The sequence below is a fragment of the Pseudomassariella vexata genome (assembly GCF_002105095.1).
Source record: "Pseudomassariella vexata strain CBS 129021 chromosome Unknown BCR38scaffold_3, whole genome shotgun sequence".
NCBI classification, from domain to species: domain Eukaryota; kingdom Fungi; phylum Ascomycota; class Sordariomycetes; order Amphisphaeriales; family Pseudomassariaceae; genus Pseudomassariella; species Pseudomassariella vexata.
The window spans coordinates 2673453-2689351 of record NW_024467958.1 but is presented as its reverse complement, the minus strand read 5'-3'; the positions used below and the strand labels follow the sequence as shown (position 1 = coordinate 2689351).

Below are 15899 nucleotides of genomic sequence, written 5' to 3'. Positions count from 1 at the left end.
TTTATTGTCTGTTGGCTGTGTGCGTTCCTATTTGTGCTATGGGAAAGGGTCTGACCGAACTAGACTACAATTGCCGCTACACCACCTTCGGCTTAGGGCATGACCGTAGCGCTCAATTCCACAGTGACTAGGTAAGTAAGGTTTATACAACTTACTAAGGATCGCTCGGGCCTTGACATTATATTACTAGGAGTCTCTAGGATAATCAAACCAGTATGTCGTGCTATACTTGTAATTATAAATGCCACAAGGGAGGAAGAAGCCGCTAGCCTGACATTTGGTCCGACTAATTGCTATATAAAGCTATATAAAGCTATATGGGTGTGACAGGCTGTGCCTGATATGGGATCCGGAGCTGCAAGGACCGTGCGTCCGGATCCACCAAAGGAACCATCGAGGGCACACAAAACATAGTCCGTGTTCCCGGGACAACTCGCATATTTTACTTTCCTCCTCAGTTAGATAATTAACAGTATTTGGCCATGTTGAGCTGTATAGTTTCGCAGTGAGCCCGTCACAATGGGTCTGTAATCGCCAGTACTGTAACAATTATCCCCTCGTCTATGAGGCTCGACTCCGAGATTCGATATAAGGTTTTAGCACTGACCTTTTTTGGACGTCATCCCGTTGGGTCTTTGCTGGGGCTATGCAAACATTGCGAACCCTCATGGTTTATGCGAACTCATGGGAATATTTCTAATGCCAATACAGGGATATGGTATCAGTCATTAAGACCCCCAAGTACAGCACACATAGCAGACGACTGATCACATGCGTGTACCCCGCACTTGTCCGCATACTTTGGGAGGTAGTTGCCGCTGGCGCGCACGGTCATCCGCTGGAACTTGCTTCTAGCATGTCCGTGGTTTCGGCTGTTTCGCATATGGGCTGTCAGGAGCACGATTCGAACCCTCTTGTCTATGGCCGAGGGCCGACACCCGCACACCGTGATCTCTGAGATAATTATCACAAGTGAGGAAGAAGCCCCTGGAGCCATTGACCAAAAGGTCTAGAAATGTCAGTTCACCCTGATAAGGGGATCTGACTACCTGCTATATACAGTACTATCTGGCTATGCAATCGCCAGTACTGTGACAGTCTAGACACGGATCGCTGTCTTAACGAGGGGGTAGCTGTTATATTACCAAGTCTGTTTCTTTAACTCGAACTAATCTAAGTGCACTTTGGATATTACTTCACCCTTTCCTTACTTGGAGTCTTCTCTACGAGTCTCTTAGATCGACGGTTAGTGTTCTAGTTAGCTATTTTCTCTGAAGTTTTAGCTGGGACATAAATCATAAGACGAGAAAAAAGAATGAATAAGGAATCTATCCATATAGTTTTAAGTAGACTAGAGTAGTTAAGAAGGTAGGTCGATTAGAGATTTAGTAACACTATGTAAGAAGTTTTTACAAAGTTTGTAGGGAATCCTCCGAAAGTGCAGTCCTTTTTTGTCAGGTTACGGCCTGGACCGAAGGCGATAGTACAGAGTGAAGGGGAGAAATAGGCGTGTCCCCCTGGTGGTCACCTGGTGGTCACTGGTGGTCACTTGGTGATGGCAGGTAGGGGTGTCCACAGTAGTTCATTGATCTCTGCCCTCTCTATCTTCCTCCGTCTCGACTCCTTACTTATTATAGCCAGCCGAGGTTCTCTCTTGGATTCTGGATGTTTGCTTCCGTATGTCTGTGTTCCTCCGACTTCGGCCAATATCTTGGATAGCGGCTCCTTATCTGCAACCAAGCGATTTCCTATCCGCTGCAAACGGCTTCAACGGCTTTCATTCGCCACAAACGGCTCTCTAGCCGCCACAAACGGCTTCCTTCCTGGTGGAATCCGGCCCGCCTCGGATGACACTTGTGGCTCTGACACTTTGATACTAGAAGATCTTCCTGTTCCTCAAGGGTATATTGTCATATGAACATTCTGTGTGTGTTCGCCTAAGTTAACTCGAATTACAGGATATCTCAAATACTTCGGGTTGTCCTAATCAGGGCTCTTGAATTAAGTGAGCGTGGCTGTATTATAGATCCGAACAGCTGAATTCTGAGGCAGTAGCCGAGGTTCTTCGAGAACAAGAGCATTAAAGTAATCCGTCAGGGTTTCGACGTTCTACGGTATAAGGTATAACTGCTATTTCGGTAACTTGATCGAAGCAGTATTCGTTGGCTAACATAATTTCCTCATAGTCTGTAGCTGGTGCCAAATCTTAGTCTGAAGCAGTCTCATTATTTGATATTACAGCTAGTATAGAGTCTAGCATATCGGCTAATCGAACCGAATATTCGACAGCTATCTTACCTTGATCGGAGGCAGATGCATTGGAGATGTCTATTACATCAGACTAGATGTAATAGACAACTCTAAGTCTTGCGAGTTAGACTGAGGGATCGGTTATCTCTATTACGCATAGTCGGCGAATGATGCGAGTGCATATGGGGTGTGAACTTCCAGTGTTCCTTCATATTAATAACTAACTTATCCTCCGTCGTATACTCCCTTTCGAAAGCTCGAATAATAAAACGAGTGTCGTAATCACACCGTCCTATCCAGAGAAGCCTTCGTCGTAGTTGATCTGTGGTTACCGTATTCAGAATAGAACTCTTCAAATATCTTTATGTATTCTACAACCTTCTCCCTACTAAAAGGCGGTAGGTGAATACCTTGTCCAGGACATGGAAATAGGAGAATGAAAATCTTCAGAAGGGTCGCGGTTTCCAAGTTACTGACTTAGCTATCCATCAAGCTAGACTTCCTCTCACATAAATATGTGGATTTGGTAAGTTCGACAGGATTCATAGGTCAGACAGGTTTGACGGATTTAATGATCTCTACGAAATCGACAGGTTCGACGGAATCAACAGGATCATCAGGATCATCAGGTCCGACAGAATCTACGGGATTGAAAGGATCGATAGGATCGACAGGATCGACTGAAATGATTGCTTTGCTCCTTATCCTCACCGCCGTGCCTAATATCACGAGAAGCACCTATTGGAGTACTAACCGGCACTCCCCTTCTTATGGCCTCTTCTTCTCTCTGCTTATCTTCCTTCACCTTCAATCTTCTGAAAGCAACTTCACTCTAATCAGACCAAACATAAAGTTTTCTATGTCTGCTGATTTTAGCATAGAAACGTTTGGACGGTTCCATCTGAACTCTGCTGAAGTATTTTTAGGAACGAGCTCTAGAGCCTATAACAGATCTAGACTCAACCCCGCTTCATAAGACAAGATATAACCCGACTCGTATGTATAGGATGTGCAAGGGAATGCGGCAGAATAAATGAAAAAGAAAACACAGAAATCCAGGTGTGTAACCGGGAAAGTTGGTCATCATGACAATAACCACTCCATGAACTCATAAATATATTCTTTCCATCGCCGGCATTAAATTCAAAGAAGTTTGCGTCTGAATCCCAGCTAATTGAGAGCCATGGAAATTGTTTGCTTCCAAGCCAATCTGAAGCTGAGTTATTGGGCCATATTCCCAACAGCACCGCGTCTATCTCACAGTATCGTATTGAGCAACAAGTCGGCCCGTGGCTAGAGCTCGCTCATTAGTGAAGTTTGCAACCTAGCCAGCTGATTTGCCTGTAACCGCCACTTGCTGAGCCTTGGCTGTCCATTTGCGTGTTTGCTTGCACCCCTAACTTGGAGCACAAGAGAGTTTTTTGTTCCCTGCAAACATGTATCTCCCTCGAAGAACTCAGCTTGGGACCGGCGTCATGCTGTTACTAAGTTGCCAAATCGTCAACCCTTCCATGAGCCTTCTTTCCAATCTCTTCTTCATGGTCCAGAAGCCAGGAGCTTTGTGGTTATATATTAAAACCTGCTGTTCCGCTTTCCTGACATCCTGTCGCATCTTCCATTCGTCCATTTCCGTTCTCGTGTTTTTGTCGCACTCTCCATCGATTCATTACTTCATGGCCGAGCATTGAATGCCGTCCTTGTTGATGCCGAATCTACCTTATCACCATGTTTTCCCGCCCATGGCAGCGGTCACGGGCGTTCCTGCGCGTCGGCGTCGTGATTCTGATCTTGATGGTTCTGCAAACTATCTTCCATTCGCGGGCTCCTTTCGATTTCTTACAACTTCAAACACTATACACCGACGAAGCTCAGCGGTCTTCTTGCGATAGTGCCACTTTGCAGGGGCTTAATGACCTATTTGTCATTCTCAAGACGGGGGCCAACGAAGCGCACAAGAAGCTTCCCCCGCATTTCGACACCACGCTGCGTTGCGTCCCGCACTATGGCATCTGGTCCGATATGGAAGAAGAAATTGATGGTCATCATGTTTTGAACGCCCTGGATGAGATGGACCCCAACATCGTGGTAAGCCACGCAGACTTCGAATATTACCGCCGCCTCCAAAGGAACGGCCTGGATGCATTCACGGCCGAAGAATTGTATAAATGGGAAACGGCTCCCAACACCCCGAGTGGTCATGACTCGCCAGGTTGGAGGCTGGACAAATGGAAGTTTCTCCCCATGGCCGACAAAGCCTATCGCCAACGACCCGAGGCTAAGTGGTTCGTTTTCATGGAATGCGACACTTTCTTCAACTGGAGGAACTTGGTACGATGGTTATCCAAGTTTGACGCCTCCAAATCCCTATATCTAGGCCAGGAGATGCGGATAGGGGACAGTACTTTCGCCTACGGGGGTTCGGGATTCGTCATATCGAACCCGGCCATGAAGGCACTCGTCGAGCATCGCGCGGCGAGGATGGAATTCTACGATGACTACACCGGCAAACACTGGGCCGGCGACTGCGTGCTTGGGAAGGCATTGGCGAATGCAGGTGTCCGACTGACCTGGTCTCGTCCGACTCTTTTTAGCGAGACGCCCTTCAACATGAACTTCAACGACACGTTCAGACGCAATAAGCACATATGGTGCTACTACTTCACTTCGTACCATCCTATGGATCCAACTGATATCGCCGCATTTTACCAGTTTGAGCAGAAATGGAACCTTGAAGTGAGGGTTTCTCCTCCTTACGCGGGCATTATTGTTCGAAGTAACTAACGTATGTGGAATTTTCAGCACAAGGATAGTCTTCTACGCCACAGCGACGTTTTCCGCGACTTTGTACTTCCCCAACTTGGGCCCGAAGTCGCGGACTGGGACAACGTGTCGACGGACGAGCAGGACTCGGCATCGAATGCTTCCTTCCCGGAGTGTCACGGCATATGCGAGCGCCAGTCAGATTGCATGCAGTTTTCACTCGATGGTCAAGACTGTAGGTCGTCTAAGAAGATCAGCCTGGGGCATCAGCGGCACCGACGCCACAAAGATGAACCTTCGGAGCGAATGGTATCTGGATGGATGATGGACCGCGTCAGTGCTTTCGTCGAGGAGATGGATGCATCGTGTAATGGTGAAGACTGGATACTGCCTTGAATATGGTTGAAGAAATTCAACGAACCGGAGTTACAAGCACACTGTACTGGGTTTCCGAGAAGTTGCTATTTCGTGGAGCTGTTTTTCATGTAAACAAGAGCTTCCAGTCCGCGAGTTAATTTAGAGAAAAGGGACGAGGGCGGATCTACCCTTGTGGGACATCCCTATCAAGCCGGTAGAAACTCGTGCTTCACCGGGCTGGAAACTGAACAATGATATCAAGTTCGCCTATCAGCATAAGCTGAGACTCGAGTTACTATAAGAAGTCGCCATGAAGTAATGCACGGTAGGTAAAATAGAAACCTCGGAATGCAGTTCATATACAAGTGGCATGTAAGCCTGGTGCATTTGCATTTTTTCTTCGCCAGCCTTTTGCTTCCAACATACTTCAGATTATTATCGTTTGTGGATTAAAATAACAATAGAGGATGGAAGGAGCCACTTCCGTTTGTATGTGATTTATCTATAAGGTAAGAGACAAGCAGGCTTAGGTAGTGAGTTGACATAAATAACTGTCGGACCGCAACAGTCTTTTGGCTCTCAACGGCTGTTTTCCCGCTTCTGGCTACAACATCCACTTGGCAGTATTTTGAATCCTGTCCCCCAAAATCACTGTTACACCCTCAGGAACGAATCCTCTAGTGTATCAGCTACTGTGATGTTCACACGTGATCAGCGGTCTCGAAATGTGCAGCCAAGAGGCACATTTTTCTGTACTTGAGGCCCTTATGGCTATTTTTACTCCTTTTGGTTAGAAGAGACATTCAATCCTATGCTCTTTTATAGCTTTCAATAAGTTTGATAATAACTGCGTCCTAGACGTAGGGGAGCCTGTTTGTCATTTATCTCATGTGAGTCACGGAGAAAACAGCAGCAACGACCAATCCTGCCCAACCAAATTTGCAATACACATCATAGATGCACATAAGCCATCAGAAGTCTAAACAAGTCGGAGTGCCTGAGTTGGTTAAAGGGTATGACTCGAATTTCTTCTGATATCATATAGGTTCGCCTGCGCAGGTTCGAATCCTGTCTCCGACGATGTTTTGGTTTTGCCGATACCGTCACGGCATGTAGACTCCATTGAGCTTTTTTGCCTGTCCCCCTTTCCCAGGCTGGACATAGGAACTTGAACAGTGTTTTGAAGTGGATCAGAGTGCAGGTGAGGTAATAATATAATCCTTTAAGGGCGGGGCAAAGAACATCGTAAGGGAAGGAAGTCTACCGCGTGGCACTCTGCGAACAACAGGCAACTAGATGCATCATGCTTGGTTTAAGGGTATAAATATCCAGATTGATTCAGTTTTTAAATAATCATTGTCCCATCTGGTCAAACGGTTCGAAGGTAATTGAAGCGATTAAAAAGTGAATCTCAGTCCTGCTCTCAGCTACGAGCTCGTTGAGCCAATCCTCTTTTTGTCTGTCAAGTCATTGCCCAGTCGCGCTCCTAACTAACCTCCAACTCCGTGGCTGCTGGTGAATAAAGAAAGCGACTCGCAAATCCGGCGTGTCGTCATCCCAATCGACAGAACGTCCAGCAGGTCGCGTTCCTCAAGGCTGTAATACCCAGCCTGCTTTCCCGGACAAGCGATGGCGATTCGGTAGAAATGAGCTTCTGCTGTTTTGCCCGCTGCCTTGCGACCACAATCGGTTCGTCGATGTTGAAGGACAGCCAATACCGCGAGAAATGGCGTCCCAAGAACGGCATATGCTAACGCTTGATTATGGGGGCGAGAAGATATTCATGGTATCCCGTAAGGATATCAAGCGTGCTGTTGACCTCTACCACCGCTTGTTACAGGCCAGGAATATGACTGGTGATATCAAAGACTGGATACGGCGGCACTTTGAAGCTGGGTACGGTAGCCTTCAATATCTGGAGATGGCACACAAGGGGGACACATGGCTGGTGCTCGTATGCAGTTTGGTGCCAACAAGGTGGCAGGCATTATTTACCACAACACTTAGCCCTCATTCCAGATGAGACACACTCCACACATATCCCTTTAGAGTTGTGCGTAACTGGGTAAAATGAGCCTCGCTCAAAGCAGGATCGTGGTCCTCGTTTGATTTGAGACCATTCAAGCAGGCTCTTTTCAATATAAGCCAGCCGGGGAGTCCTTACAATGACCGCTTATGAGAAGGCCCAGGCGGGCAAGGTAAGCCTCGGCTCAAAATTAACGACTAATATTCGACAACCCGATCGTATACAGTTAACGTGGCACGAGTTGTGCAGAAGACGGTGAGTGGAACGCTTGCGCTATGGCGGCCAGGGCATCGGGATCATACGTATGTTGGCTTCCGTGAAGTGGGTAACGAAAGCGGCTTTGCTGTCAGCCTACAAAACAAATTCAGCGCCCAGACCATTTCCTATTTTAGCAATTATACTGTTTTATATGGCACACTTTTGAACTTTGTGAGCTCTTCTCCCTTTTCCCACCCTATGGTCCTCGGACAATATAGTGGCTACTAGTACCGGTATCTTTTAATATTACTATAGATCCATGGGCTTTCACGCGAGCCATCCATGGAACTAAGATGAGAATCTACTACTCTACTGTTGTCACAAGCTACTAATTGTTGAAATACTTTACCCGTGGAATGACGAACTTAGTAGTGGTTAGTTCTCAATTAATCCTAGTTCGGTTGCGGAGTTAGCCATTCTTACCTTGGTCTATATGGCTTCCTAGGGATGCGTGGCTTGACTGTTGATGACGGGCAAGAATGTCCGCAGGTTAAGGTGGTGAAGATGTAGACAGACAACATGATCCTCAATAAAATCTGCTGCCCGGGCGGATTGACATTACCACCGATCTCGAAATTGAGAAGACGAAGTCCTGTGGCGCACGCCAGAGAGCTATGAACTCCAAAAGACGTAGTCTTGGTTCATCAAGCTTACAAATTCAGCAATTCGGTTCATGCCAGCTCAATACAGTGGTACCTGCTCCACCACATCGACGACCCATACAAGGCCGCTGAGGAATTCGACCAGTGGATCGGCAATAATTCGCAAAAAATGGAGGAAATGAAGTGGCTGTCTGGGCGCTCCAAGGGCCCAAGGGTGTCATAGCTGGGCCCGGTATGCCAGGCGTACCGCTACATATTGACATGGCACCTGGTTAATTGCAACAGATGACGATGCATTTCCCACGTGAAGAACGAGAGTGGCCAAGAAAAATCGATGCCAAGCCATACAGGGAGTTACAGAATTCCAGGAACAACACGGCAGCAAGAACCAAGCAAGAAACCTCCAGACAGGTCCGGAATACGTTGAGCTGGGAGTTAAGGAGGCTCTACTCACAGTAAACCACACGGGAGAGAGTTTTGGACTAAGAAGTTGATACTTTCCTGCGGCAACACTTGAACTTTGTCTTACGTACAGCGTGCTGATTGATGGCTCGAAGCGGGTTCATGGGTTGACTGACGAGGGAAGCGAAGAGCATGGAGATAGGTGGTTGAGTGGTTAGCCAAGTAGCTACCACAAACCGAATAATCCACTACAATAAGATAAGCAGTTAACATACTAGAGATGTATCGTGTTGCTCGTGGTCATAATACTGGCATAATGTAGATCATGTCGTGAGTAGGCGGTTACATTACATGAAGAACCTCACCCCATGTCCTACTTTCAAATCCAGTCTTGTTGGATTCCTCCCCATTTTCTAGTAAGACCTATATTCGCCCCTGTGGAGTCACTGAGCAAATGAAATTATGTAAAAGTAGCTGTAAGTACACTCTTCTAGATCTCCAGCCCATTCTTCTACCACAGCGATCACCAGACTCCAGCCAGTGGCGTCTCCGATATCCGATACACCATGCGTCACACTAGGTCCGATCTGCTGATAATTCATCACCGCAGTAGCTAGTATCATCGGCAAGTTCGTCCACGATTCGCACCAGGGTATGGATTGAAGCTCGACTACACTGGCTGTCACACCTCACCATGCCTATTTGGGCAGGATTCGTCGAGATTCGCGCAGCTGGAGATAGGCAGGCTATGCATAACTAGGCACACGAGATGCAGAGCGCTTAATCATCACCGGATTTACTCGCCTTTTCCTATTTGCGGTTTGTTCAAACGTATTGGATATGCTCATCTTCTCATGGTGAAATGGCATCACCAAAAACTACCTTCAGGGAGCCAAAGAGCATAAAGGACGGAGGCTACCCAGACACCATTTCCAGATCATTGAAGAAAATATCATAACAAATTCCAATATCGATCCTGACCTTATCTCGATCCCACCATATTCACCTGATTCAATATGGCACGCATTATCCTCGTCCTCGGCGCCGGCTCCAACGTCGGCGCAGCCCTTACCACCAAATTCCAAAGCCTGGGATACAAACTCGCCCTCGTCTCCCGCTCGACCCCCAAGCCCTCTTCCGAGAACATTCTACACCTCCAAGCCGACCTAACTGACCCCAACGTGTACTGCAGCATCTTCACCCGCATCCGCGAGTCTTTCGGCGGCACACCCAGCGTCGTCGTCTTCAACGCCGCCTTACTCTCGCCCAGTACCGAACCAGGCAATATCTTCGCCGTCCCGCTCGACGCGTTCCAACGAGACTTGAATTTGCAGGTCAAGGGGCCTTATGTAGCGGCGGGGGAGGCGTATAAGCTGTGGAGTGAAGAGGAGAAAGTGGGTGGGGGAGGGGAAAAGAAGCAGTTCATATTCACGGGGAATGCACAGTGGAACACGTTGTTGCCGCTTTATCAGTTTGTCACCTTGGGGGTGGCGAAGAATGCAAGCGCTTACTGGTTGGGGGTTGCGGATAAGATGTATAGGGAGAGAGGGTTTCGGTAAGTATTGAAGGGGGGTCCTTCGCGAATGTTTCTAATTGAATAGAGACAACACATACTTACACAGTGAGCAGATTCTTCTTCACGGACCAGAGGAATGCCCAGGGTGGACCGGCTGGTGTGGCTGGGCCGGAGGAGCATGCTGAGATGTACTCGAGGATTGTGCAGGATCCGGATGCATTCCCTTTCTTGGTTCCGTTCGTTGATGGGACGAAGCTTGAGGATTTGGGGAACACGAGGTGGGAATGAAAAGGTGGAATAACGTGATGAGGGGTAATGCGTATCTTGTCATGCAGAGCGTAGGTGATGCTACTCTCGACCTGTAATATTATGGATTCTTTCAAATGTATGCCTTGAGAGTACGGCATGCGTATCATTGTCCTTCCCACGGAATCCAGTTTCCCGGTTTGGTGTTAGAGTGATTACTGAGTCTCATGTGTGTGTCAGTGAATATATATCTACTAAATCAAGTATATCTAGTGTGACTGGGCCTTCCCCAACTGTCGTACCGCGCCAAGCAGAAGGGTTTCGGTACTCACCACTTGGGCCTTATGAGCAAGCCAGGGCAGCTTCTTCAGATTCCTCTCCAACTGGGCGCTGGGATGTAGGTTAGAGCACTCAACCGATGTATGCGTGATTCTCGCCTTCTCATCCGGCGACCTCTCAACAATGAATTCATCGAACCCACCATTCATCAACCGGCAAGACGAGCCGTAAGACGCTAATATACCGGACGTTCGAACCGAGCCATCACGAAATTTCCAATATAAAAAAAATATTAAATACGCCGTAGGTGTTAACCCTCGGTACCTCTACAAGTACTCCCTTAAGGGGCTATAGATGATATAGCGGGCCCTTAAGCCGCGTCGGGCGGTTATACAGGTAAACTTGTAGCCAAACGACTACTAAACCTCCTGTCCCTCCCTAAGTCTGTGCTACAACCCCTGCCTGAACTACCGATAAGCGTGGTAATGTGGCACTTAAATTCGTCCTCAGGGGTGGGATGCTGCTGATGTGCAGAAGATGCTCGACTATTTTTTGTCGCGACAAGTCGTAGTATCTGCTAATTGGGGTTCTCGTCGAGCGTATACATCTCCACCATACGCTCAAGTGGATAGACCGTAACGTGGTCTAGACGCTCGCAAGAATCGCGGCGAGAGGGGGTCCGATAAGGGGTCGGATTAACGATTCGAATTCTGGACCGGCTGTCGAGTTATATTCCGCCGACGTAGTGCTTGACGGTCGACTGGCTAGGATGCTCGTAATCCTAAACTGCACCAATCTCCCTATTATCGCTAGGTAGGCGAAGTCAACAAGGTGGGCAGCGCGCCGTAAGGGTTGACTAAACCCCCTTGTGTGTCAGCTGCGGGATTCGAACCCGCGACTCGTCACCGACCCAAGTGGGCAAGGCTCAAATCGGGACTTATCTACCAGCGAAGTGACCAACTACACCAGCCGACATTCCAATATATGACAGCACCTGCTGAATCCATCGCCTGAGAACCCGTCATGGGCAGAACTGACCCGTGTGCTATCGCTAGCAGTCGACGGCGACGAAAGAGGAAACCCAATAACTCTTTTGGGCCATGGCCCATGCTTTTGGGATGCTACCGTTACTTCCAGAGCTGATGCCCGCACTCTCTACCAGGTGTCGACATGTGCGGGACTGGGGAGGTTGTTCGACGGGGATTCTGGGGCAATATCGATTGAGTTGTTGTTTGCCGAGGTAGGCAGCCACTGTCACAACGCTACCCAGTCCCAGCGCACCCAGAGAAATGCGTTCGTCATTGTAATGTCTGGTTTGAGTGGTAAATGTACGGATTAAGGATATTCATATAGATGATGACTGCCTTTGACCGGGGTTACACGAGGCGCTATTTTAGTTTTACGATACACGCACTTGTAACGGGAAATGAACAGAAAAACGGGATAAAGAGATATCCAATTGAAAAGTTCGGATCTACACTGCTACCTATGTAGCCCCTAGTACTTTGGCTGGTGGAACTTTCTATGCCCCTGGATTTCTTGGTAATAGCTATACTTTTATTACCCCTACGGATACCTTCCCACTCCGCTAGTGCGGGTAGCACTTTTAAACACACCAAGGCCACCCAGTCCGTCTGCACTGCGAAGAAAACTTACAATTATGACTAGTTGATCTTTGGCCGAGCCGAAGAGCACGCCTGAAATCACGACTCAATTCACGTGGTGAAATCATTGACGCTGTCAGGGCCCGGTTTCATCTACGCCCTCTCGCCCAACGCGGCAGACCAACAGAGGCAATCTCTGGCCTGGCAAAGGAGCTCGAAGCCTCAAAGGTATTCGCAAGAAAGCTGGCCACAGACCTGGCAAGGTTTATTATTCGCACCACATGGCCTCTGTTTGCCACGTTTACGAAGATATACTGGTTTTCGTCACATCTCTCCTCCGCGAATCTGACAAGCAGAGGCTGTGTCGATCCTGAATAATCTAGATCGCGCCGGTGACGAGCACCGAACCTGCCGACATAGATACTTGCGCAAGAAACTCTGTGACGATTCGCTTCGACGGCGCGATCGTTACAGCAGGAAAAGGTCAAGGCCATGTGATCGAAGCCGGTCCCCACCCGGCTCTTCCTGCTCGGCCATGTACGTAGTAAGCAGTTCTGCCCGGCGAACAACCAATGAGGAAGACTTCACCTACACGGCCTCGCTGGTGCGCAACGACATCGCATAGCAACTTCTACCAACGGCACGTGCTATGTTGCTGCAGAAATACCCCATCGACATGATCACGGCTGAACGTCGACGGGCGAAGACGGAGAGCTTCCCAGTTTGCTGATTGACATGCCTCCTTGCTCGTAGAACTACCAGACGACGTACTGGGTGGGGCTGAGATTTAGTCACATATAGCGAAACCCCTGCATGGGCCGCAGCAGCTGCTGGGAAGGCAAGGTGTGTTCGGCTTGTTGGAACGATCGACGACTTGGGAATATGATCTCAGACCCGAGGAGGCGGGTGCTGACACCGAAATCTGGCTCCATGACGGCTTCCCCCACACAAAATTCCGTGCTTGGAGCCCAGATCCATTGCCCTTGCTGAGGGAGGCATCCTTTCCATAAATTCGCTGACGCGTTGCTATCTCTCATGCTACCATGGGTATCGAGGCATCGCCTCCACGAAGAATGCGTCGTGTCTTAAGTCACGAATACCCGGCTGATCCGCGACGTCATGCACTTGGCTACAGTACTGCAAGACGTTTATGTTCTACAGCCTAGGCCTATCGTACAATAATTTTGGTGTCAGAGTGTTTCTTGATGCAAATGAGCATTGCACCTTGAGGCGAATAGAAACTTGGTTGTGGCCCGTGACCAGATTGATGTGACCGACTGAAGCGGCGATGTCGGCCCTCGCGATCTAGTCACAATCTCGTCTGACTATGACCAGGTTTTCTTCACCGCGGCTGGCCTCAGAGACGGAGAATTTGTTGCAAAAATTCTTAGCGCGCCTTTTGCCCTAGCGCTTGGAAAGCTACTCTCCACGTGAGTCCTGTCCCTCGTCATCCCCAGATATTCGTCATCGGACTCCAAGGGTACTGATTCAAGATGCTGTCTGCATTGTCTTACTGGATTGTGACGAATGTAGTAGTGGAGAGGCCCCTCCAATTGCACGTGTGACATCTTGGGATCCGATCTTCGGACGAGGCAAATCTTGACCACGTTGATGAGTTCGATAGTTGAAGTCAGTTTGACATTGTCTTAACGATGCGCTTGGTAACTCAATCTGAGGCGGTAGGTTCATGTTGAGCGCTATGTAAGTTACAAGGCGACGGCATATCGCCAAGAATCTTGATCTAGCCTAACGAGGCATGGTCGATAAGGTGGGCTCTGGGAAAAAATCTGACAAGGACCCAGCAAAAAGGTTTTGTACTATGGGTAGTGTCGACCTGTTTCAGTTGGTAAAATCTTGGTATCAACTCCATGAGCAAGATTCGGCATCTAGGTTAGAAGCTCCTTTCGAACATGCACTGCCACTGCTGTTGGACAACTGGTGCACATGTCTGGCGGATGAGGCCAACTACAGGAGGCCCAACACCGCGGAGATGTTGATAACGCTATGTGCTGTATGACACTCAATCTCATGATCGGGTTTCACCACATCAATGTACTTTAGCCGGGGCAATCACAGAGACACCGCCTCCTCGCCTCCTGAAAACCCAACACTCAGACATTGTAACCATCACGGTAGAAATGGCGAAATGAGACGCGGCGGTGATCTCAACGCATCCCAGCGAATCAACGTGTCAGAATGTGTGCAGTGATTGGACGACGCCTTATTTAACTGGTCCCGTACCTGCTTCCAGGCTCCACGACATAGAACTCGAAAACGTGTTGCATTGGACTACATCCCTGCTTAGCGCCCCAGCAAACTATGGGGTAATGGTTAGGTCAGAAAATTGGCTAGAACCATGTTCGCAGGTCCCATGATTGTGCGATTTGGTAACAAAATGCCACCGCATTGACCCGCGAGTTTCTTGTTAGCTAATACCTAGCTAATGCCATGCCTGTCGTACATCACGCGCTCCAGCCCAGGCCAACCCCGGATTCCACTTGGGGTGACTGAAAGCTGAATGGACTTGCCGTTAACTGCTAAGCGCCTAACGATGCCTGCCAACAGTGCAAATTTTCAGTGCAACTTTCGCAATTCCACGGCCGAGAATGCAGTCATCGCTAATTCGACCACGAAAACACGATCCGCGCACCTTGCGACTCTCCACTTTCCGTCTGGTACCGTGGTCTGGTCGGTGTTTCTGTTGTTTCGGTGTCTAGAAAATTTTTACAGCAGTACGTAGTGACGTATCTTTTTCCATGGCGTTTGTTCGCTCATGGGACCTGGCGGAAGCCCGGGCAGGCGTGTTACGATGCCAAAGAGGTAACCACTCCGGACTTCGCGATGGATATATGAAGCTCTTCCCTCCCATCCCATGTACAAACGCTGTCAATTTCGTCATTGAAAAATTGCATCAACTGCCCTGAGACGTTCGCATCGCATTTGAAGATCAAGTATATCGAAGAGTCGACCAAGGTCCACGAATCTCACTTACACCGAACCTGAAGTCAACATACTGCCTTCTATCAACAACCTCATCACACAACAAACAACCACAAACATGCCTCGCTACACCGTCACCGAGCCTCACCCGACCGTGGTGCAGGACACATATACTCACCACGGCCGCGGCGGTGCCGGCAACTATTTCCGCGCTCCGGTCACGACCTCGTCCACCGGCGTTCCCACCACGACGTCAATGCCCCTGCCGCCCAAGACCAAGACATTCTACTCCGGCCGCGGCGGTGCCGGCAATGCCCACACATCATCTGACTGTCCCACGATATCCTTCGACGAGGTGTACAAGGTGCAGAGCCACATTAACGAGAAGCCCGTAGGCCACGTCGGCCGTGGTGGAGCCGGAAACGTGTACGGCTCTTCCCATGACGCCGGCGGCAACACCAGCTCCAACCCTAAGGGCAAGGACAGCGACGCCGTCAGCCAGCGCAGCGTTAGCAGCTCGGGAAGCACTCTCTCCGGGTTCATGGGTCGGTTGAGTGGGTTCAGCTTGCGCAGCCACCACTAGTTTTCTCATTCCCATCATCACTTATGGAATGGAGCTGGGAGGGCTTTTTGAGATCTCCTTTTTATCTACACAAGCA

The 15899-nt window shown here is 48.9% G+C and overlaps 3 protein-coding genes and 2 non-coding genes across 5 annotated transcripts; 4 read left to right on the top strand and 1 right to left on the bottom strand.

Annotated features, from left to right (window-relative positions):
• Positions 1-4041: 4041 nt before the first annotated feature.
• Positions 4042-5406, top strand: BCR38DRAFT_335455 (uncharacterized protein; the record flags this gene model as incomplete). The annotated part of the gene is made up of 2 exons (XM_040855386.1): positions 4042-4983; positions 5056-5406. 2 exons carry the CDS (start codon positions 4042-4044, stop codon positions 5404-5406), a joined length of 1293 nt encoding a protein of 430 aa, XP_040719205.1.
• A 948-nt stretch (positions 5407-6354) lies between these two features.
• On the top strand, positions 6355-6447 carry BCR38DRAFT_t100. Its single transcript has one exon. It is a non-coding gene; the product is annotated as a tRNA-Ser (tRNA).
• Positions 6448-9589: 3142 nt separating this feature from the next.
• On the top strand, positions 9590-10854 carry BCR38DRAFT_424691 (uncharacterized protein). The gene is made up of 3 exons (XM_040859677.1): positions 9590-10210; positions 10285-10641; positions 10750-10854. Exons 1-2 carry the CDS (start codon positions 9672-9674, stop codon positions 10457-10459), a joined length of 714 nt encoding a protein of 237 aa, XP_040719204.1. The 5' UTR covers positions 9590-9671; the 3' UTR covers positions 10460-10641; positions 10750-10854.
• Positions 10855-11567: 713 nt separating this feature from the next.
• On the bottom strand, positions 11568-11670 carry BCR38DRAFT_t87. Its single transcript has one exon. It is a non-coding gene; the product is annotated as a tRNA-Thr (tRNA).
• Positions 11671-15358: 3688 nt separating this feature from the next.
• BCR38DRAFT_406794 (uncharacterized protein) lies at positions 15359-15823 on the top strand (the record flags this gene model as incomplete). The annotated part of the gene is made up of 1 exon (XM_040858087.1): positions 15359-15823. One exon carries the CDS (start codon positions 15359-15361, stop codon positions 15821-15823), a length of 465 nt encoding a protein of 154 aa, XP_040719203.1.
• Between the last annotated feature and the right edge of the window lie 76 nt (positions 15824-15899).

Bases quoted from the DNA above. Each gene is read 5' to 3' on its own strand.
- BCR38DRAFT_424691 (XM_040859677.1), top strand. From the start codon at position 9,672: ATGGCACGCATTATCCTCGTCCTCGGCGCCGGCTCCAACGTCGGCGCA. The intron at 10,211-10,284 runs GTAAGTATTGAA...CACAGTGAGCAG, and splicing joins TATAGGGAGAGAGGGTTTCG to ATTCTTCTTCACGGACCAGA.